Here is a 23,428-nt window from a genome sequence, read left to right as displayed (position 1 = left end):
AAGGTAATGAGCTAACAGCCCAGTAAGTAACAAGTATCTCTACCAGATATTTCAGATATTATATAATTTTTAAGAATAATGCTACAAATAAACATAAGATTATATTTCATGCTGATTTAATACAAATCAAATATTTTCAAATATTCACATATAATATAATCATAAATCCGATTCGATTCAAAACTACTCGTAACTCAACAGCCTTGACTATGACCAACGTTTAACCCCCATTGGCAGGGTCCACAGAATACCAGCGCACAACCCCCACTGGCAGGGTCCACAAACACCAGCGCACAACCCCCACTGGCAGGGTCCACTGAGTACCAACGTATAATCCCCATTGGTGGGGCCCACTGAAACATAGTTAGGCTGAGAGCATAAATTCGATCTGTATCAAAACACTTTGTACCATAATATATATCATAAGCTTTCATTAAACATGTGCATAAATTGATTCACTATAATATTTTAAAAAGCACTTTTCTTTCAAAACATAATTTCATGAATCATGCATAATTTCAGAGAATAATTATTTATTTTCAGAATAAATATAGAAATATCTCGAGAAGATGATTCATTACTTACCTTCCACGAAGCACTGAATGAATAGATCGACTAACTTCTAGTAGATTCTTCTGTGCCTATTATCTAAAATTATATTTTTACATTAATTTTAATTTAAAATTAAATCTAAACAAATCCCAATTCAAAACCTCACTTAAAATCGACTCTTTCCTAAACTCGATCAAAATCATCAGATGAGACCTCCCACTACGCTAATCCTAGAGGAATAACTTTAGAGAGAGAGGAATCCATCAAGAGAGAGAAACAACTTAGAGAGAGAAAATTCTAGAGAGAGAAAGTAGAGAGAGAAAGTCCAATTCCAGAGAGAGAAAGTCAGGGTTCAGACTGAAAGAAGAGAGAGAAACTCTCTCTCTCATCAATTTCATTTTTTATTTATTTATTTATTTATTTATTTACTTATATATATATATATATATTTATTATTATTATTTTCTTTTCTTTTCTTTTCTTTTTCTTCTTTTTCTTTTTTTTTTTTTTTCTTTCCTTTTCTTTTTCTCTTTTTCCTTCTTTCTCTTTTCTTTTTCTTCTTTTTCTTTTTCTTCTTTTTCTTCTTTTCTTCTTTTTCTTGGTTCTTCCCGTGCCGGAACAGGGGACCCTTGGTCCTCCGGCCTTGATCGGCCGTTCGAGCAACGACTGCCACGGCGGAGGCCTGCGGCAGACGGGGGCCACTGTCCCGATCACGGAGGAGCGTGGCCGGCGATCGATTCCGATCGCCGATGCCGGAAAATCCAAGGAAAAAGGCCCAAAAACAGGGTGTCTTTCCCGACCGAAAGATCGGCGACGCTCGTCGCCGGCCGCCTCAAGCACAGGTACGGGAAGAAGGAGGAGAAAGAGGGGAAGAAGAAGGAGACTCACCTTGGCCTCCGGTGATCTTGTCGGCGGGCAATCACGGCGAGAAACCAACAGTGCCCGCGGCTCTACTTCGGGAAAATCGGAGAGAAAGAGAGGGAGAAGAGGCCGATGATCGATCTCAAGAGAGAGGGGAGACCTTCTTATAGAGGGTCCTAGGATTTCGAGAGATCCTAGGACTCCTAATAGGCTTGGGTCTCGCCGGAGAAGAAGACTCCTACCGGGAGTCTTCTTCCCGGTTTTTACTCTGTTTTTTTTTTTTTCGTTTTGGGCTTGGGTCTGTTAATCTAGCTTGGGCTTGGGCTATGACATAACCTTTCATGAGATTATTGTTCCATTGGCAGAACTATGAGCAGTTGGGGGAGGAGTAGCATGTGCAATGGAAAATCATTTGGACAAACCAAGACCACCATGGATGAAGGAGACTCATTAACTGTTATTAGTTCCCTGGCAGAAAGCTGTACTTCATCTGAAGCCCACCATCCATGCTTGCTGGATCAGTGACAGGTGTTTCAAGGTCTGCAGGTGAGAATTGCCCGTACCCATAGGAAGCAAATTAGTTGGCAGATTGGCTTGCCAATTTTGTTGCTGGTTAGGTGCCAGGTGGTCTGATGATTTGATCTGATTGTATTCCTTCAAACTCGGCCGACATCGTCCATGGAGGAAGATCTGGTTGTTAGTAGACTGGTTTTACTATTCCTAATCAAGAAGAGAAAAGGACCAATCCCTAAAATCTGTTCTGTCCAACTAAACTATTATGAGGAACAATAGCTTATGTTCAATCTTTTGTATGTTGAGGTTTCTTAAGTGATCCAAATTTGTAGTAGCTTTGTTAATTGATCAAGCAAGCTCAATATGAGGAGTTTGTTAATAATTAATTGTCATTTCTTGTACAGAAAAAAAAAAAAAAAAAAAAAAGAAGAAGAAAGTTCAATGATAAAATTCAATTTGTCACCTTCAGAGAAGAAAAATAAAATTTCCTTTGGTGAAGAATTAGACCTCAAATCCAAAACTTGTCAATGGTAGTATAGTAATTATTCCCCATTTTGCAGAAAATTTTTAAGTTCAGATTTATTTTCAATTCATTCCCAAGTTGAATTTGTGCATGCACACAATTTTACAAGGCACAGAGATGTGGTAGTCTCAGGGTCAAGGGTCAATTTTGATTGCTCCGACCATAGAGATGACATAGGCATTTCTGGTAATAAGTTTGTCACAGGATCTTAATCCTTGATTTCAAGAGTCTGGAAGAAAATTTTTTAAAGCTATGTGGCCATACAGTGTGGTATGCCATAAATGGATAGAGATAATGGAATAGAATTGGATATAAGTATAATCATCACAACCTACAATTGATTGTCAAAAAGGAAAATATGAGTGATATAATCATTCCGAAAGGAAATACATAGGACCGATACCTAGATAAAAATTAGGGAAGAAGCATGAAAAACTATATCAGGCTTGATTGCATTGAAGATTTCATATTACCACATAGAATAGAAACTCGCTTTTCTTTATTTCAAAGTGCCAAAAGGAAAGCCTTCTCTGAAATGCACAAGGCATTGTTTTGCTCACTTGTGATTCCGCTGCATCCATGTCTGCTTATGTACTGCCATTAAAATCCTTTCAGTCAAATAGTCCACATAACCATCCAATATGCTGCAAATATGCTGCCCAATGTGATGATATAATAATAGAGTAATACATCCCCAAAAGCCAGTCACGAATGAAGCTGCAAGTATTGCAAAGTAGACGGCATCATCCTCAACACTGCTATCATCTTGGTTTTCTTCTACTTTAGCTGGCATAGTTGGACTTGAGTCAGATGTGCAGGACTTCTCAAGAGGCAGCCCATGCAATCCCATATTACCCTCATAGCTACTCATATTAAATGTGGCGAATTGGTATTTGAAATCTGGTGTACATCCAGATAAGTAATTGTAAGCAACTGAGAAGACCTCCAAGAACTGTAGTTGAGTCAATTGCCAGGGTATCACACCACTCAACTGATTGTGTGATATATCGAAGCTCTCAATCTGATTGAGTTTGGAGAAAGTTTCAGGGATTGGACCTGTTAGCTGATTGTGTGATAGATTCAATTGTACAAGCTCATCTAGATTTCCAATATCTGGTGGAATGTTTCCTGTCAACTTGTTTGCTGACAAATCCATTGCAGACATCAGAACCAAATGATCTGTTCTGTAGGCATATAAGTTGCCTTTGCTGATGAGGTCAACAACTATTATCTCATATATGTAAACCTCTGCAAGTGCATTGAGGAATTCTCCTGGACTAGGATACACAAAAATCTCACCATAAGGTGAATCTGTAAGTGCTGAATTAGGTTTTCTGAAGTGCATTTTGCCAATGCAAGAGGGTATTGATCCCGAAAGATTATTTTGCGAAAGATCTAGAATGTGTAAAGACTGCAGTTTACATAACTCAGTTGGTATCGGGCCTTCAAGAGAATTCTCGCTAAGAATAAGAATCTCCAAAGATATTTGGCCTCCAATCGGTCTTGGCAGTTTACCTGAAAGCTGGTTATTACTGACATCCAATGCTGCAAGGTGTGAAATATTGAGATAACTATTTGGAATTGTGCCTGTTAAAGAATTCCCAGCAAACTTGACGTACGCTAGTTTGGATGATTGGAAGCAATGCGGTAATGACCCAGAGAGGTTATTACGGGATAAGTCTAACACTTGAAGCATTGTTAGATTACATAAATGATCCGGTATTGGACCATGGAAATGATTTCCCTCAAGGCTGAGGTAAGTTAGATCATAAACATTTCCTATCCTCTCTGGAATTATACCCGATAATTGGTTATCATGAACATCCAATATCTCTAATTGTAGATATTCTGACAGATTGCTCGGCAAAGTTCCAGTAAATTTGTTTCCATCTAGAGAAATACATGAAATCGAAGCATGACCATAATTTGTACCAAATATCTTCCCATGCAAGTTGTTGTTGGAAAGCTTCAAGGCGTGCAATTCAGTGCAATCAATCATCAGGCGATTTGGTACTTCACCGTATAAGAAATTATTGGACAAATCCAAGTGTGACAGATCACTCATGTTACCCAGTAATGAAGGGATATTTCCCGTTAGATAATTTGAGGACATATTCAGGCTCGCCATATGTGGAAATGTTGTGCCGATGTCTGTAGGAATTGGTCCACTGAGGAGATTCATGGAGAGATCCAGTGCATATATGCTCATATTCGGATGCTTTGGCAATTGAAATGCGCCCATTATTGAGTTATTTCTCAAGTTCAGAACTTTTAGTCTGGTTAGATTTTTGAACAACCATTGGGGAAAATTTCCTCTCAAGTTACCGTGGGAAAGATCAAGAACTCGTAACCTATATTGGGAAGCAAGTAAAGCCGGTGTGGTGAGGGGGTTCGCATCGAGATTACAATGTGACAAGATGAGGTACCGTAGCTGGAAGGAGGGAACAAACTTTCCACTATCAAGATGTATAAATAATTCCTCATTTCCTGACAAGTTAATGAATTCTAGCTTTGAAAGATTTCGAAAGGAGGAAAATGAGAAATGCCCATCAAGTAAGTTGCCTGAGAGGTCTAGAGACCCAAGTGAAACAAGACCCTCAAAGATGCGTGGTGGAATATTACCCTTCATGTTGTTGGAAGAAAGATACAAATTTTGAAGAGAAACTAGTTTCTGCAGAGACAAAGGAAGACTTCCATTGAGTTGGTTGTCAGAGAGATCCAACTCACGTAGGTTCTGCAGTCTACTGAGCACTGCGAAAAAAGGAAGAAAATTAAAAAAGGAATAAAACCTTTTGCTCACAATATGAACAAGGCTGGTAAACTTGTGACACAATTCTTGTTTACTCCTAATTTTTTGACTCCAGTTAGTCAACTTGGTAACACAGGTGAGTTGAGCAAGCTAAATAAATACGATAAATGGAATGCGAGAATAGAATAAATTAAAAAAATGTTAAAGTTGCCGAGCAATCAAGGAAGTAATATTTGAAAATTATGATAAAGTAATATCCATTTAAAATTTATATGCTCCACTCATTGATTCTAGATAACTTTAAAAGTGAGGATATGCATGATGTGAACTTAGCATAAATGCCTGATATGAATTGAGACTCATTTTAACTTCCTAAGCCAACTTAGAAATATCATATGATTTAAATTGGGGAACGTGAATTTGATGAGTTTTCTAATTTGACCAAGTTAGCTGAGTCAAGATAGACTTCGGCCAAACATGGCTTAGACTAGAAAAATGGTTCAGCTTGGCCAAGCCATCAGTCAACTTGCATAGGCCCCCTTTTCTTTTATCTTGAATATGGAGAAATGTCTAAGCTCAAAAGAAAAAAAAAAGGAATATGGTAAATTCTTAGTCAAATGAATAAAAATTATACCTTGTGAAGGCACTGAACCTGTTAGATTATTTTGGAACAAATATAAGAAATTAAGGGAGGATAAATTTCCCAAAGCTATCGGTATCCCTCCAATGAGATGATTTTCTCCAAGATTAAGCAATCTAAGCTTGTGCAATCCTAGCAGGCCTGAAATATAGAGTAATAGACATCAACCAATAAGACAATATATAAACCATTATACTCAAGTTGCTAATGTGGTCTCATGATAAAAATAATTACAGATGATCCTGTAAGTTACTACCTTCTCCATTAAGTGCGTCATGCAGCATGTTGCCTTCAAGATTCAAGACGTTGAGAGATGACAAATTTTTGAAAGATAATGGAATATTTCGGTGAGATCACTCAAGCTGAGATCAAGGAGTTCTAATTTCTAAATCCTGATATGTCTGTCAAATATAAAGTTTTCAAAGCAAGAGAATGTTAAGTTAAAAATATTTACAACAAGAAGATGGGAAAATATGAATCAGCTAAAAAAATTAGAAAAATAAGTTGGATGAGGGGAAGGCTGATATAAACTAAGAAGATAACATAAACCATTATACTTAATATATTCATGATCTTGTGAAAGAGAAATAATTGCAGTCTATAAATTATTACCTTCCATATCAAGTGTGCCCATTAGCATGTTGGCTCCTAAATTCAGGACACTGAGTGAAGATTGTTGTGGCCAATCCCCTCGTCGCCTGATCGCGGGAACGAGCGCCTGCAAAAGAAGTCCACACTGACCGGAGGTGACTCCGGCGGGGACCCTCCGATGGTCAAGTCAGAGAGGAGACTAGGCAACAATAGACAAGAATCAAGGAGCTCAATGAGAGAGGGTGAGAGCGAGAGCTAGAGAGGAAGAGCTCAAGGGTTTTGAAAAGACCTCCTCAGCACTGTTGCCTTCCCGATTTATAGTGGAGCGCGGCATGGCGCCGTCATTAATGGCGCAGACAATGGAAGAATTGTCAAATCACCAAAGACTGTCAGAGCCACCGTGAGGTTGTCAAATCGTCATGGGGCTGTCAAATCGCTAGGGTTGACCCATGCCTTAGGTGGGATAATGCCCCAAGGCGGCTGTGCCGCATGCCGCTGTCAGGATCGACAGCCTCCAGCAGTCGTACGGCATTTGAAGGAGCCGACCGACTATAGGTCGGCGGTTGGTTGAGGGGCGTCGGGTGAAAACCGGAGACCCTCCGATAGTCATCGGGCGTGTTGTGGGAGTCGGGCATCGGGCTCCATAGTTCGGCCGATCGAGAGCGAAGAAGGTCTGCCCGACCGACGTATACTCGATCGGTCGGTGACGGCAGTCGTCGGTCGGCAGAGTCGGGCACTGTTCAAGTAGGCCCGACGGTGAGTCGGCATGGGGGGATCGGTCGGTATATCCCAAAATTGCCCCCTTCCACTCCTAAGTCGGATGGTGTGCTGCTAATGTCTTTGTGTGGGCGGCAGCGTCGGACGAAAGGAGTGGATTCCCATCGCATTAAGTCCTGATTCTGATGACCGTACCGTTGGCTGATCTGGTGTCAGGTGCCTCATGAGTGCCAGGCGATTCGCCAGCATCAGACGTCCCGTCGGTGTCAGACGTTCCGTCGGTGTCAGACATCCCACGGAAAGTAAAAACCTCGTTCCCGTTGTCTCTTCGGGGATGCGAAACGTCCGGCCTTTCCGCCACGTGGCAGGTGGCCATTGGGCCGGGTCCGTTCGACGGATGGGGGTGAGTGGCTTGATCTGAGGATGGGTGCATCGAACCGTCGGGCCAAAAGATGGCCCGGATGTCGCCACATGTCGTGATTTGGAAGGTCCTCATTGGTTGCGCCTCCATCTCGGCCATCGGGGGGCGCTATATATACAAGGTCGTCTACATCCGGATTTCCACTTGCCCCATTTTGCTGTCGAAGCTCTGCCCGTGCGGTCCCCTGCTCCAGGTAACTGTCTCCGTTTCTCCCCTTTTTGGAAGTCTTTTTTCCCCTAGGGGCCTGCCTCCATTGTCTGTCTTCTTCCCATTTTCTGCCCTTGTTCTGGTTCATGGCTAGAACATCTCCAAGAGGAGGTCGGTCAGGGGATCCAACTGACGATCCTCGATCGACCCCGGAGGTGGAGGTCTCTTCACTTTCGGGCCGAACGTCGATCGGTTCTGGGAGCAATATTGCATCCCGGAGCAATTTGGCTATTCCCCCTAGTGCCAACGGTCGGGTCAACAGTCCGCCTGAGGGCCAGGTGGCCTTCTACGTGAGGACCTCCGGGCCAGTCTTCGCTTCCCGATCTCTGAGTTCATCCAGAACGTTCGGGACTATTACGGCTATGTCCGACACAACTTGCGCCGAACTCAGTTCGGCTAATAGTCAGTTTTGCCATGCTGTGTCGGCTTTTGCCGACTATCCCTCGGATTTCACTCTTTCGAGCCTTTTTTGTCCTCCGACCCCACCCTAAAGTCGGAGGGTGGTGGTACTTCAATTCTCGAAGGGGCTCTCTTTCATCACCGATCTTCCATCATCGATTCATGGATGGAAGAACCAGTTCTTTTTTGTCTCTTCTTCTATTCCTTGGGGTTCCCTGCCGTTGGGGGACCCCCGAACCCAGCCGAACGAGAACAGTCGGGTGGAAGCTGGGGACCGGAAGACTTCCACCGCCTGAAAGATATCTCGGTGCTGAAGCAAAGGGAGCTCATCACCGAGCAGGCCTGTACGACGTCGGTCTCAGCCCGATCCCTCGCTTAGGTTCGTTTTCCGTCTTCCTCCTTCTTTCTTCTTTTCTTTCTTTTTTGGTGCTGATCATCTGTCGCCATTTGCAGATATGCCACCGAGGGCGAGATTGACGGTGGCCGACGTCCGCAGTATGCTGTGCGAAAGAGGCCGCGCAAGGGGCTGACCATCGCGGCCTCCTAAGAGGCCTCAAGTAGTTCCACCGAGCGAGCCGGCTGGGGCGGAGGCGGAGCCTGTCATCGCACTGTCGGCGCCGACGGTGCCTGTCGAAGTCCCGTCCGAGGGACCATCAGTCGAGGTAGCAGCCTCCTGAGGGAAGGGCGGTGAGGAATCGATCGAGGACGTGCCGGCTGCTCAGCCGACAGAGGAGGTTCGGGAGGAGGCCGCGAGCCCGAGCAACCCACGTCTGCTGCTGCTGCACCTTCGGGAGAGACTCGGTTGGGCTCAAGCATGCCATCCTTCTCTGACATCAGGGCTTGGATGTCCGCCCGAGGGAAGGCCCCGATGGCGTCCGGCGACGAAGGAGGTCGGCCGGTGGCGGAGCATCGACCGACTCCCCACTTTCGAAGGGGCGTCGGGCCTGGCCAACCATGACTTGGCCAGGAGGCTGTGCCAGGCGCTCCTTCTCCCGGCCGACATTGAGGCCATGAAGAATCAGCAGATCTCCGACATGCTGTCTTCGTTCTACCCGACCATGATCCGGGTAAGTCTTCCTCTTCCTTGTTTTCATTATTATTTCTCATAAGTTCGGCTTCTGACGGTCAGTTTTGTCTCTCGCAGCTGATTTATAATATATCTGAGCTGGAGGCGGATACCAAAGATTCGGTGATCTGCGCGCGGCCTGGAAGGACAAGGCCATGGCCGTCGAAGCCAATAGGGTCATACTGGTCGACCAGCTGCAGCAGTCGGTCGATCGGGAAGCCCGACTTGAGGGGGAGGTCTCCTGACTCACAGGCACTTTGGCTGCTTCGGGGGCCGAGCTGCAGTCGGCCTGGGACAACGCCAAGCGGAAGTCCCGCACCATCCGTCGGCTACACCATGAGAGGGGCAGCTTCGCCAAGGAGCTCAAGGCCGAACGCGAGCAGCTCCGAGTAAGCCTCGGAACCTCGCTAAGGCCAAGAAAGTCTGTCCATCGCTCAGGCCGATGCAGACATCGCGAGGGCGGAAGCGGAGTCGGCGAGGGAAGCAATGGGTCGGTCATAGAAGACTTCCGCGACTCTGAAGAGTACCGGGAGGAACTTCTGGAGAGCGGCTTCCTCTCGTATCGAGTGGGATACGAGGATGCTCGGAAAGCCATTCGGAGCTTATGCCCGGAGCTCGACCTCGGCAGCATCATCCCGCCAGAGTCGGAGGCCCCAGCTGCGGAGGAGATGGCTGACCCATCATCGGGAGGTCGCACCGCGGTAGTGGAAGCTGAAGCCGAGTAGACCAAGTCACCGAAGGTCGGGTGGCTCCGACTCCCGAAGCGGCTCCGACCCCGAAGCTCGAGTGGATTCGCCGACCGCCCCCAATCTTCACCCGATGGAGGAAGCCGATTCTGAGGGTAGTCGGCCTTTCGTTTTTCACTTTTGTTTATCATACTTGTATTCGGGCTTCGGCCTGGTTTTGTAAACTTAGCCCGAACTTTAATGAAATGAAGTCAAAGTCTTTTCAACTTGGACTCTTCTCCTTTGTATGTCTCTTTTCTTTCATGTGTCATGGGATACTTTTTGAACACATAAGTCGCAAGCCCAATAAACTAGTCAGGACGTTCGGTAATGCGCACCGCAGCAAAGGCAGAGCGAATTCAACTTTGGATCAGCCTCCCGATTGTCGTGCGATGCGATGGTGAGAGCTTAAGTCAAATGCCTGTGGCCCAGACGTGAGTCGGGTGGTTCATCGAGCCAAGGGTCGATCGACCTTCGGGCATAACTTGATGGCCGGATCGTTTCGTAGGATCGATGATCGAATGTCGCTCGATGCTTTGTTCAGTCGATCGTCGATTTGTTCAGTCGAATGGCGTCCGACGCATTTGTTCAGTCGGGAAACGATGATAAGTCGAATTCCATTACCCATACCTAGGTCGGGTACTTATGTCGCATCGTGTGATAATCGGTGGTAAGCCGAATATCCTTCGACCGATCGTGACCTGGTCGGTAAGTTGCGAACGTGACATTGGTCCATCGGCGTTTTGCTTTTCTTGGCCGAGGTAGAGTCGGTGAGTCAATCGATCATTTTGCCTGGGAGTTTGACTGTAGAAGGAGTGTAACTCCCGTCGTCTTGGATATATCGGCCCTTTTAAGCATCCGATGCATTGTTGGCGATCGGGCCGTTGGTCCCCAGTGGAATGTTAGGTTCAAGTCGGGACGTCGGGGGCTCGCACTTCTTGGCGAGCACTGACCCACAGTCGAAGAGTCGAGATTCCAGACTCCGAAGTTTTGAAACTGAATTTGTATTCTGAGTGAGTGGATACAAAGTTTATTGGTAATACAACTTTAGGTTGTCGGCATTCCAGGTCCGAGGAATGGGGTTCCCTTCCAGAGTCTCCAACCGGTAAGCTCTCGGCCCGTAGGTGTCCGCTACCTTGTAGGGTCCTTCCCAGTTTGGAGCTAACTTCCCTTGGTCTAGAGGCTTTGAGACTTCTGCCTTTCTTAGGACTAGGTCCCCAGGCCTGAAAAGCTTTGGTTTGACCTTGGCATTGTAATATCGGGCTACTTTCTGTCGGTAAGAAGCCATGCGAAGTTGAGCCTCGCTTCGAAGCTCGGGGAGGAGGTCTAGGTCGGCCATCCGACACTCAGAGTTGTCTGACTCTTGATACTGCTCGACTCTAGTCGATGGTAGCTCGATCTCGAGCGGTATCATCGCTTTCGTTTCATAGGCCAAGATAAAAGGTGATTCCCCGATCGGGACACGGGGTGTCGTCCGGTACGCCCATAGGACGGAGTTCAACTCCTCGACCCAGAGGCCTTTGGCTTCATTCAGTCGGGTCTTGAGTCCATGCAGTATGGTCTGGTTGGTCACCTCGACTTCACCGTTGGACTGTGGGTGCCCGACCGAGGTCAGTCGGTGCATGACATGGAATCTCGCACAGAAGTCTCTGAAGTCTTGGTTGTCGAATTGTCACCCATTGTCGGTGATAATGGTATGCGACAATCCGAACCTGAAGATGATGGACTTCTGGATGAAATCTTCCATCTTTGCTCGGTAATCTGCGCCAGAGGCTCGGCTTCCACCCACTTGGTGAAGTAGTCGATGGCGATGACTATGAACTTCTTTTGGCCAGACGCCAGAGGGAAGGGACCGAGTATGTCGACCCCCCACTGGGCGAAGGGCCATGGGGCGACGATAGGGGTGATTTGGCTAGCCGATCGGTGTTGTACGTTGACGTACCTCTAGCATGGCTCACACTTCCGAACCAACTCAGCTGCATCCTTCCTCATAGTGGGCCAGTAGTAACCTTGCTGCAGGACTTTATAGGCCAAGGATTTGCCCCCCAAGTAATTTTCGCAGATCCCTTCGTGTACTTCTCTGAGCGCGTAGTCCGCGTCGGTTGGTCCCAAGCATCTGAGCAAGGGGAGGGAGAACGATCTTTTGTAGAGTCGGCCATCCATTATTACGTATTGGGAGGCTGACCATCAGAGCCGTCTGGCCTCCGCGGGATCTTCAGGGCTAATCTCGTCGGTCAGGTACCGAACAATCGGGTCCATCCAGCTTGGTTCGGTCGCCAGCTGTAGCACCTCCTCGGCCTTATCGATGCTCGACTGCTCGAGATTCTCTACGAACGTCCGGCCCAAAGCATCGTAAGCTGAAGTCGCTAGCCTGGAGAGTGCGTCGGCTCGAGCATTCTCCGACCTAGGGATATGGGAGATCTCAAAATATCCGAGGTGCGCCACAAGATCTTTCACCTTCTGGAGATATTTTGCCATAGCCGGGTCTCGCACCTCGAATTCGCCCTTGACCTGGCCCACGATCAGCTGAGAATCGGAGAAGACCCGGAGGCTGTCGATCCCCAGCTCCTTCGCCATCCCCAAGCCGGTGAGGAGCGCTTCATACTCAGCTTGATTGTTGGAGGCTTTGAAGTCGAATCGGACGGCGTACTCAGTGACCATCCCTTCCGAGTTGGTGAGCAGGAGTTCGGCCCCGCTCCCCTGAGCATTTGAAGCTCCGTCGATGTGCAGTACCCAGGTGGACCCCAGATCAGGCTCGAAGATCGCAGCTCCTCCGGGGTTTCCACCTTCCGACCCTTGGTCGGTTGTCGGGCACTCCGCGATAAAGTCGGCCAAGACCTGGGCCTTCAAGGCGGGTCACGGTCGGTACTATATGTCGAACTCGCTGAGCTTCATCGCCCATTTCGCCAGTCGTCCCGATGTGTCAGGTTGGTGCAATATCGCCCTCAGGGGCTGGTTGGTGAGGACACAATGGCATGCACTTGGAAGTATGGACAGAGTCGTTGTGCGGACACGGTCAGGGCGAATATCATCTTTTCCATCTCCGAGTACCGAGCTTCAGCGCCATGGAGCACTTTGCAGGTGTAGTATATAGGTTGATGAATTCGGCTCTCATTCTCTCGGACGAGGACCGAGCTAACCGCCTCGGGGGAAGTGGCCAAATAGAGATACAGCGTCTCTCCGACCTCCGGCTTCACAAGCAGCGACGGAGAAGCCAGGTACTTCTTCAGGTCCTCGAAGGCCCGTTGGCACTCATCCGACCAAGAGAAGCCCCTCACCTACCTCAGGGTTTTGAAGAACGGGAGGCATCTTTCAGCCGACCGAGAGATGAATCGACTGAGGGTGATGATTTTTTCGTTCAGCTGCTGGACCTCCTTCTTGGTGTCTGGGTGCCGCATGTCGATGATTGCCTTTATTTTCTTAGGGTTGGCCTCGATTCCACGTTGAGAAACGAGAAACCGAGGAACTTCCCCAAAGTCACTCTGAAGGCGCACTTAGTCGGATTCAGCTTCATCCAGTGTTGCCGTAGAGTGCGAAAAGCTTCTTGAGATCTCGAACATGATCTGTAGTCTGTGCACTCTTTACCAGCATGTCGTCCACATACACTTCCATATTGCGCCCAATTTGGTCTTTAAAGACCTTATTGATGAGTCACTGGTAGGTGGCTCCAGCGTTCTTCAGTCCGAAGGGCATTACGCTGTAGCAATACAGGCCCTTGGCGGTCACGAAGGCGGTGTGCTCTTCGTCTTCGGGCACCATCCGGATCTGATTGTATCTGACGAAAGCGTCCATGAAGCTGAGCAGTCGGTGGCTGGACATAGCGTCTACCAGCTGGTCGATTTTTAGGAGTGAGAAGCTGTCCTTCGGGCAGGCATGGTTTAGGTCGGTATAGTCGATGCAAATCCTCCAACTCCCATTGGCTTTTTTGACCATGACGACGTTGGCGAGCCAATCGAAGTATGTAGTTTCTCTGATGAAGCCTGCCTCGAGTAGCTTGTCCACCTCTTCGTCGATGGCCCTCTACCTTTCAGGAGCAAAAGACCGCTTCTTCTGCCTCACCGACCTCATTGCTGGGTCGATGTTGAGTCGGTGTGTTATTATCTCCGGGGGGATGCCCGACATATCCGCTGCCGACCAAGCGAATATGTCGGCATTGGCTTGCAGCAGCTCCACCAACTGTCATCGCTCAGGATCGGGTAATTGAGATCCGACCCATACCATTCGCTCGGGATTCCCTGTTATAGAGATGGGAACAAGCTGTTCGGCCGGTTCACCCGTTCTTCCTCCTCTCATTGGTCCAACTTGTCGGCTGTCAGGGAGCCCTTCAACTCGTCGCTTTGAGCGGAGATCTGGTAGCATCGTCGAGCGAGCTGTTGATCCCCGCGCATCTCTCCGACTCCATTTTTGGTCGGGAACCGAACCAGGAGATGATACGTCGAAACTATCGCCCTGAGGGCATTTAGTCCGGGTCTTCCAAGTATAGCATTGTAGGCCGAAGGCACTTGGACGACCGCAAAGGTCAAGTGGACTGTGCTTTGTCATGGTTCGGTTCCAGTCATCACGGGCAAAGTAACTTCTCCTTCCACCGTGACAGCATCTCCAGCAAAGCCTATCAGGGGTGTAGAGACTCTCTTGAGTCGGTCGGTCGACAGTTGCATCCAGGAGAAGGTCGAGTAAAACAAAATTCGTTGAACTTCCATTATCTACAAAGATTCTTTTTACATTATAATTTTTATTATTGTCGAGACAACAACAGTATCGTCATGGGAGTTTGGATGCCCCGAACATCTTCATCTGTAAAAGTAATTACATCGTCTGGGCGTGGCTTATTCGTCGGCTCCCCTCCAGCAGACTCCTCGGGCCCAATCGTTTAAAATCATATTGATGACCTCGACCGTAGGTTGGTTAGTCATTGCTTCTTCAGTCGGCTGGGGTCGTCGGTCGGCAATGGGGTGGGTCGGCGGGTTCCTCCGAAATTTGTCGAGATATCCCCAACGTATGAGGGCTTCGATCTCATCCTTAAGTTGGATGCATTGCTCGGTATTGTGGCCGTGGCCCGATGGAATCGACAGTACTTTCGCCGGTCGAGGCCCTTTGCCTTCAGAGACGGAGGCCGTCGCAGATATTCCTCCCCTTCGATCTCCATCAAAATCTGTGCACGAGGAGCAGAGAGAGGAGTATAGGAGTCATACCTGGGGCGTGTCGGCCTTGGACTCCACCGTCGAGGCGACCTCTGGTTCCATCACGGGGGTGAGACCCGACTGTCGGTCGGGGGCCTGCTAGGCTCGACAGGATCCCGACCCTTCTCTTCTCCTTGGGCCATTGGACTCGGTCAGGCACGGTCGAAGCTCCTTCGTCTATGCGCATGTACTTGTACATGCGCTCCAGCAATTCGACGTACGTTCGGGGGAGGGTCTTGTCTAAGGAATAAGTAAATCAGGATGCCCCCAGCCCCCGCTTCATGGCCGAGACGGCCATGTCTTCATTGAGGTCCCGACCTCAAGCGTGGCCATATTAAATCGCATCACGAAGTATCGGAGCATCTCATTTTCTTCCTGTTTAAGGGAAAAAAGGCTGTCCGAGGTTCGTGGCAGCTTCCGACTGGTGCTAAAGTGGGCCACAAAGAGTGCTCGAGCTACCCAAAGGAGTGGATACTTCCTGATCGAAGATCGGAGTACTAGGCCCTGACAGCTTTGCGAAGCGTGGGGGAAGCCGATGCAAAGAAGAGTGTCGGTCGCCCCTTGGATCGTCATGAGAGCTTATAGCTCTCAAGGTGGTCAACTGGGTCGGTGGAGCCATTGTAAGGCTCCACGTGTGGCATCTTGAACCGACTGGGGATCGGTTCGTCGAGGATGAGTCGGAAAGAGGTTGGGCGGTCTGGAAGTCAACATCTTTGAGGACTTCTGTCCATCCACCTGCAGCTGGACAAGCCGACGGTCGATTTCTTCGAACCTGCATTCATAGTCGTCGATCCGTCGGTGCTGGAAGACCCCAAGGGAGGAGTCTCCCGATGAGTCCGAGAGGGAGGCGGACGGTGTTCGCGGCTGCTTCTCCTTCCTCGCTCGTTTCAGGTGGGAGGGAGATGGCCGTCGGGACCGATGGGTGTCATGCCGCGGCCGCCCCTCCTCCTCTCGGTGGGAGTGCTGTGGCAGATGCTCCCGAGGAGGCGAGGAGACCGACGCGGGTGTCAGCGGCTGCTCCTGGAGGGCATCGGACGTGCCGCCGGTTGCTCAATCGGCGAGGGTGGCAACCGGATTAGTTGTTGCTGAAGGCTCTTGACTGTGCCTGTCAACACGATCATCTACCGTATGATCATCGTGATCTGTGCCTCCATGGTCACCGCGGGGTGCGGAGAGCTAGGTTCCGCCATGGAGGGTGGAGGAGAGGCCTCTTCCTGACGGAAAGAGCACCTCGTCGATCCGGTGACCCTTGATCGCTGATCTCTTGTTCTTGTCATCTTGACAAATATTTCGAGTTCTGTGGGGGGTACAATCCCTGATGCTGTCGATCACCCCTTCCTGGCGTGCCAAAACCTGTTGTGGCCAATCCCCTCATCGCCTGGTCGCCGAGAACGAGCACCTGCAAAAGAAGTCCGCATTGATCAGAGGTGACTCCGGCGGGGACCTTCCGACGGTCAAGTCAGAGAGGAGACTAGGCAACAGTAGACAAGAATCAAGAAGCTCAATGAGAGAGGGTGAGAGCGAGAGCTAGAGAGGAAGAGCTCAAGGGTTTCGAAAAGACCTCCTCAGCACTGTTGCCTTCCCCGATTTATAGTGGAGCGCGGCATGGCGCCGTCATTAATGGTGCAGACAATGAAAGAATTGTCAAATCACAAGGACTGTCAGAGCCATCGTGAGGTTGTCAAATCGCCATGGGGCTGTCAAATCGCTAGGGTTGACCCATGTCTTAGGTGGGATAATGCCCCAAGGCGGATGTGCCGCATGCCGCTGTCAGGATCGACAGCCTCCAGTAGTCATATGACTTTGAAGGAGCTGACCGACTATAGGTCGGCGGCTGGTTGAGGGCCATCGGGTGAAAACCCGGAGACCCTCCGACAGTCAGTCGAGCGCATTGTGGGAGTCGGGCATCGGCCCCATAGTTTGGCCGATCGAGAGTGAAGAAGGTATGCCCGATCGATGTATACTCGGTCGGTCGGTGACGGCAGCCGTCGGTCGGCAGAGTCGGGCGCTGGTCAAGTAGGCCCGACGATGAGTCGGCATGAGGGGGACCGGTCGGTATATCCCAACAAAGATAAATTTCTAGAAGATAGTAGAATAGTTCCACTAAGTCTGTTATAGAAGAGATCAAGGATTTTCAACTTTCTCAACCCTAATATAGCTATCAAATATAAGGTTTCCAAAGGAAGAGAATCTAAATGAGAAATATTTACAACAAGAGGATAGAACATATGACTAGACTGAAAAATTTAGAGAAACAAGTTCAATGAAGGAGCAGCTATATAACATAAACTAAAAAGACAATATTTAAACTATAATCAATATGTTAATGGTCTCATGATACAGAAATGGTTACATATGACTTCGTAAATTATTACCTTCCACATTAAGTGTGCCATTTAACAAGTTTTCTTCTAGATGCAAGACACTAAGTGAAGATAGGTTTTTGAAAGATAATTGAATATTTCCAATGAGCCTGTTATAGCCGAGATCAAGGATTTCCAACTTTCTCAATTCTGACATATCTATCAAATACAAAGTTTCCAAAGAAAATGAATTCAAAACAAATATTTATGACAAGATGATAGAAAATATGAATAGACTAAAAGAAATTGGAAAAACAAGTAGGATGAGGGCGAGACTAACCTATTTGTGATAACGATCCTGCAATTTGATTGTAGGACAAGTTAAGCTGTTGGAGCTCATGAAAGGAGGAAAAAATGCTGAAATTCAATCGCCAATCCTGAAGTTGATCATATTCTGGAAGGCTCGATAGCATGAGCTTTGACACTTGTTGTGTGCTGTTGTTGCAGCTCACTCTCTCCCAAAGGCAACAGTCCCTCCCTCGTCCCCATGTCAATAGTGAAGAGTTGTTGTAGTGAAGGAGAGAAGATTTGAGTTTTAACAAAGCTTCATACTCCTCTAAAGGGCATCCAAATTTGGGGCTGCAGTTGCATAGGACTACAATCAATGAAGTCCATAACAAATTTGTTAGCCTTGAGTAGGAGACAAACTGGTAGCAATTCCTCATAGTAGAGTGAAGTTTGTAAGATAATTGTCTGATGCACATTTGCTTCATGTCTCATGCTTGCATAATTCGTACAAAACCATAGGGGCATGGAAGTCTGGGTATGCGATCAAGTCTTCCATTCAATTCCAAGTCTTCCATGTTGTTTTCTGAAAAGAGATTGGACGTGGTCCCCTACCTAAAGTAATTATTAAATTGAATAAGTGAAGACTAATACATAGAGTGGGAGAACATACAAGTGGGAATAAAATAAAGAATGGAAAAACAAGTGTGGAAAAAAAAAATCTAAGTCAGGAGAGAATCTCTAGAGAAGAGAGAAACATAAATACAACACGGGGAACAATTAATTCAGACCTAGAATCCACTCGTTGAGGAGAAAAAATTTTTATGATAGAAACTTCATCTTATAGCTTTTCAAATGCCCCGACAAAATGCACAACAAACAAGTCCAAGTCTACATGGAAGAAAAGCACTCATCATGACCCACATAGGACTTTTCTGTTGGAGAAAAGCTATTGGGAGCTTTCCACTCCTGACCAAAAGTTTTTTCAAAATAGAATAGACTCTCGAACAAGGATGGCTTACCAACCATGGACTCTAGATGTCTATAAACCAACTAGTCCATCTTTAACTACAATTCAAGAGGAGTAATATTTGAATGTACCGTATGAAGGTCAGTGAAGAGACCAAAATCAAGTATCTAACTTGGTGCCAATATAAGTTAGTCAAAGCGAGCATTAGACTAAACAAAACTAGGTTTCATCTTTTAGTGTTGGACTTGTCGAATTTTTGTTGCGGAATTGAAAACATATTCTACTAAAAAAGTGTTATTTTTCCTTAATGGAGCATGAGGTATTTTCTAAAGGGAAGAGGGAGGTGTGTCTTAATGAAAAAAGCAAACCGAAAAAAAGGTGGGACGTCAGAGAGGGGAGGTGTCTTCTGAGCCCTTTGGGTGAGAGGCTTTTCAACTTTCTTTTCTTTATCATTTTGTGGCATTCTCTAAAGTGCCATGAGGGCAAAGCCGAGTTCTTTTAAACAAATATAATTTTACTCTGTCTAACATTTTCTTCTCTTCCATGATTATCTTTTATATTTTTTATTGGTGTTCGTTTTTGTAATCCTAGCTCCAGGCCAACCAGTCTTAATCAACAAGTGATTATGCCCTTTTATATACTACTACACTTGAATAAGGACCATGTGATAACCTGATCCAAATCAGCTGCACAAATGTCAAAGTGTCTCCACAAAAAAAAAAAAAAAACAAGGAATGAAGGCTCCCATCTTCTTCCTGATCGAATCTAGCTTGAAATTGATCTCCTAAGGCTGTCAAAAATCATAGAAAATCTCTTATAAATCTCCTCCTCCCCCCTCCAAGGCATATCACGATGAACATTGGCCCTCCTCTCTTCTTCCTCTATCTCTTTCTTCCTCATTTTTGCCGATTTTCCTAAACCTGTGTCCATCGAAAATTGGAGCTGGAGATGCCACCGGAGTTCATGGTAAACGTCGATCCCACCTCTCTCTCTTTTTCATCTTCCCGTGGCATTTGACACCATTGCCGGGCATCGATCTTGCTAAAAAATCACAAAGAAAGGATCATATAACTTTTCAGCTTTTCTTTTGCTTTTTCCAGCTACAAAAATCGTCATCCCTTGAAGTCGAGTGCCCTAGCCTCCCGACAACCCTCCATAGTAAGTCTATGACCGTCAGCGAAAGGTCGATGGCCAAAAATAAAGAGAAGCCCTAGATCCTCTCTTTTTGGGCCTTCTATGATTTTCTATTGGTTGATTCGTGCCACTGGTTGTCCCCTCCTCCACCAATATCGGCTGTCATTGTTGGTCCTTCGATTATGTCATTGCACCCCATTGGAGCACTAGCCCACACCTATATCCCTCCCTTGTTTGGCCAAGAAAAGAAGAAAGAAAAGAAATGAAGAAAAAGAAGAGAAGAAAAGGAAAGAAAAGAAAAATATGAAAGAGATAGAAGAGCTCTCTCTCTCTTTTCTTTCTCTCTCTTATTTCTCTCCTCTCCCTTTGGGGTTTCTCTCTCTATCTAATCCATGGACCCTAGTATGAATGTAAGATGATCTTTTCAAAGAGATCTGAAATTACTTGGAGATCCATGCAACAGGTCGGATCCCACCCAGTTCTTGCCAGAAATTCATAGCGTCTAATCACTATTAACTTCGATTTATTGAGCATCTTGACATGACCTCTGTTGATTTTGATCATGAATTTCTCTTTTGAGAGATACAAAAATTTTCTCTTCACTTTTTCTCTCTATTTTCTCTTTCTTCACTCATTTTTCTCTCTAAGAAGACCTAAGAACTCTAGAATCGACTTATGCCTTCCTCTTTTACAAATCCGTATTGATCCCAACAAAAAGACCCCGAACTACTTGGTACCCGGATGGTTTATCAGATCGATCACCTGATTAATGACCTCTTTTTATTATTTAATTTTATTAAATTAATTAAAAAAATTAATTATGATTTAATATTTTAAATAGGATAATATAATTCTTCTAATAAAATTTGAAGATCTAATACAAATGAGGTAAATGGATCTTACACTCCATATTTATTTTCAAATTTTCATACTTTTCATGCAAATCATCTAGTGTTGATGGACTCATATTTTTCATAAAATAAGGACCAGCATATGAGATATGAAAAAGTATGTTTTATTATAACCATTGATTTCATGAATATATTTTATAAAATAATATATTTATAAAGTATAAATTTTATTATTTTTTCCATCTATGTATATATATAGTTTAAAGAAAGATATAAAGATTTTAAAGGCTCTTAGATAGCTATGAATGAATTTCTAAAATTGAAAAGATTAACATTTGGAGCTAGCATCTACAAGAAACATGGCCCTACCAATGGGTACAAAATTAGCATATAAAATAAGAATTCTGTCAATTACAAAATATGGCGATGTCACGGGTATAAAGTGATCTTAGCATGAATATCTATGAGTAATATTTTGAAACATGACATAAATATCTGACAAGAATGATTTATACATCATGTTTATGAAATTTCATGATTTATGCATGCATGATTGTCTTTATCGAAAGAGCAAGAAGCAAGAAAAGGGAGGCAGAAGAGGAGCACATGATAGAGTGAGGGGAAGGCATATGGCTATGGTGGATGTACCATTCTCCAGGTACAAGGGAATTGGGGGAGGAGCTGATAAGGGGCAGATGGAGGGTGTTGGGTATAAAATATCCACAGCCGAAGTCCTCAGCGGAATCGACCGCATGGCAGCTCTGCCTGGACTCCTACGGGAGCCGGACTCCATCCTCAACTCCAATAGCTGCAGACGGACTGCATCCGGACTCCTACGGAAGCCAGACTCCGCCGACAACGTCAACTGCAAGCAGACTCCGCCCGGACTCCTACGGGAGCCGGGCTCCACCGACAACGTCAACTGCAAGCGGACTCCGCCCGGACTCCTACGGGAGCCGGGCTCCGTCCTCAACTCCGCCGACAATGTCAACTGCAAGCGGACTCCGCCCGGACTCCTATGGGAGCCGGGCTCCGTCCTCAACTCCAACCACTGGTAAGCCTCTGTCCGGACTCCTACGGGAGCTGGACCTCTTCTTTGACTCTAATTGCAGGGAGATTTCGTCCGAACTCCTACGGGAGCCGGACTCCGTCCTCAACTCCGATAGCTGCAGACGGACTGCATCCGGACTCCTACGGGAGCCGGACTCCACCGACAACATCAACTGCAAGCGGACTCCGCCCGGACTCCTACGGGAGCCGGGCTCCGTCCTCAACTCCGCCGACAACGTCAACTGCAAGTGGACTCCGCCCGGACTCCTACGGGAGCCGGGCTCCATCCTCAACTCCAACCGCTGGTAAGCCTCTGTCCGGACTCCTACGAGAGCCGGACCTCTTCTTTGACTCTAATTGCAGGGAGACTTCGTCCGAACTCCTACGGGAGTCGGACTCCGTCCTCAACTCCGATAGCTGCAGACGAACTGCATCCGGACTCCTACGGGAGCCGTACTCCACCGACAACGTCAACAGCAAGCGGACCCCGCTCGGACTCCTACGGGAGCCGGGCTCCGTCCTCAACTCCAATTGCTGGTAAGCCATGTCCGGACTCCTACGGGAGCCGGACTCTGTATCTGATTGCAGGAGATTCACCCGGACTCCCACGAGAGCCGGGCTCCACCCACGACCCCAATCGCAAGGAGGACTCCGCCCGGACCCCTACGGGGGCCAGACTCCGACCGCTGCCGAGCTTCAGTCAGCAGATCTGCACTCCCAGGCCACAATCACGGCCACGATCCTGCTCCACTTCCTGCGGCAGACTCCGCGCAGCTCCATCACTCCCTGACAAGCCGCAGTAACGGTCGCAACACTGCTCCACTCCCTACGACGGATCCCACGCCCACGCAGCTCCATTATTACCTGACAGGCCACGATAAACGGCCGCGATCCTGCTCCACCTCCTGCAACGGATATCGCACGATTCTCCCATTCGCTGGCAAGATACGACAGCATCCGCACCCCACTTGCCGCGGCTCCACTACTCTTCGCAGCAAATCCCGCCTGACCCTGGGTAGCCCACTACCAGGCGGTTACAAACGTCGCCATCAATCCGTTACCTCCCCCGCCTATAAAAAGGGAGACCCAGATACGTTATTCTATAAGCTCATTTCTTATCTCAAAACTCTGCTAAATTCTCCATTCGAGCACTCCATTCTTGTTGAGGCAGAGAACTGACTTGAGCGTCGGAGGGTCTTGCCGGAGCAACCCCACCTCCGGTTTAGACTTTCTTTGCAGGTCCCGACGGCGACCGCGACTTTCCCGACTCCAGCTCATCCGGCGCCAGCAGATTTTTGCACCAACAGGATTGGTGCTAGAGGGAGGGGTGTGTCTTCGCAGCACCCTTGTTCTTAAAGGAGTGTTCAACGGAGCCGCCTCCGATCGTCTCTCCGACACCTACTCCTAATTTTCCCCCCGCGAGATTCACGCTCGATGCCTCCATGCAAGGCATCCACACGACGGTCCACGGCCTCCACGGCCAGATCTCAGGCTCCGGCCTCCCCCCTATTTCTCAGCCTCCTCCTCCTCCGGCGGCGGCGGTCGGCATGAAGCAATTTGACTTGTTGGCACAGCAGGTCAGAGGCCTCGTCAAAGCTGTGCAAGCAATGCAGCAGCAGCAACCGCAGGCGTCGGCGCATCCGGAAAAGGCATCTTCGGAATGCCAGAACCCGGCGGCGGGGTGGGCCACC

General features: G+C 47.4%; 1 protein-coding gene across 1 annotated transcript; it reads right to left on the bottom strand.

The window, feature by feature from the left end:
* Positions 1-2,904: 2,904 nt before the first annotated feature.
* LOC105037544 (uncharacterized) lies at positions 2,905-18,211 on the bottom strand. The gene is given in 8 exon segments (XM_073252708.1): positions 2,905-5,200; positions 5,833-5,979; positions 6,095-6,187; positions 6,190-6,237; positions 6,448-6,536; positions 17,194-17,302; positions 17,520-17,666; positions 17,788-18,211. Coding segments are annotated over 8 exon segments (3,252 nt in total). The 3' UTR covers positions 2,905-3,005.
* Positions 18,212-23,428: the final 5,217 nt, after the last annotated feature.

Source organism: Elaeis guineensis, chromosome 1 (assembly GCF_000442705.2).
Source record: "Elaeis guineensis isolate ETL-2024a chromosome 1, EG11, whole genome shotgun sequence".
Taxonomy (NCBI): domain Eukaryota; kingdom Viridiplantae; phylum Streptophyta; class Magnoliopsida; order Arecales; family Arecaceae; genus Elaeis; species Elaeis guineensis.
Note: the sequence above shows the minus strand (reverse complement) of the source record. Positions and strands in the feature narration are given on the sequence as shown.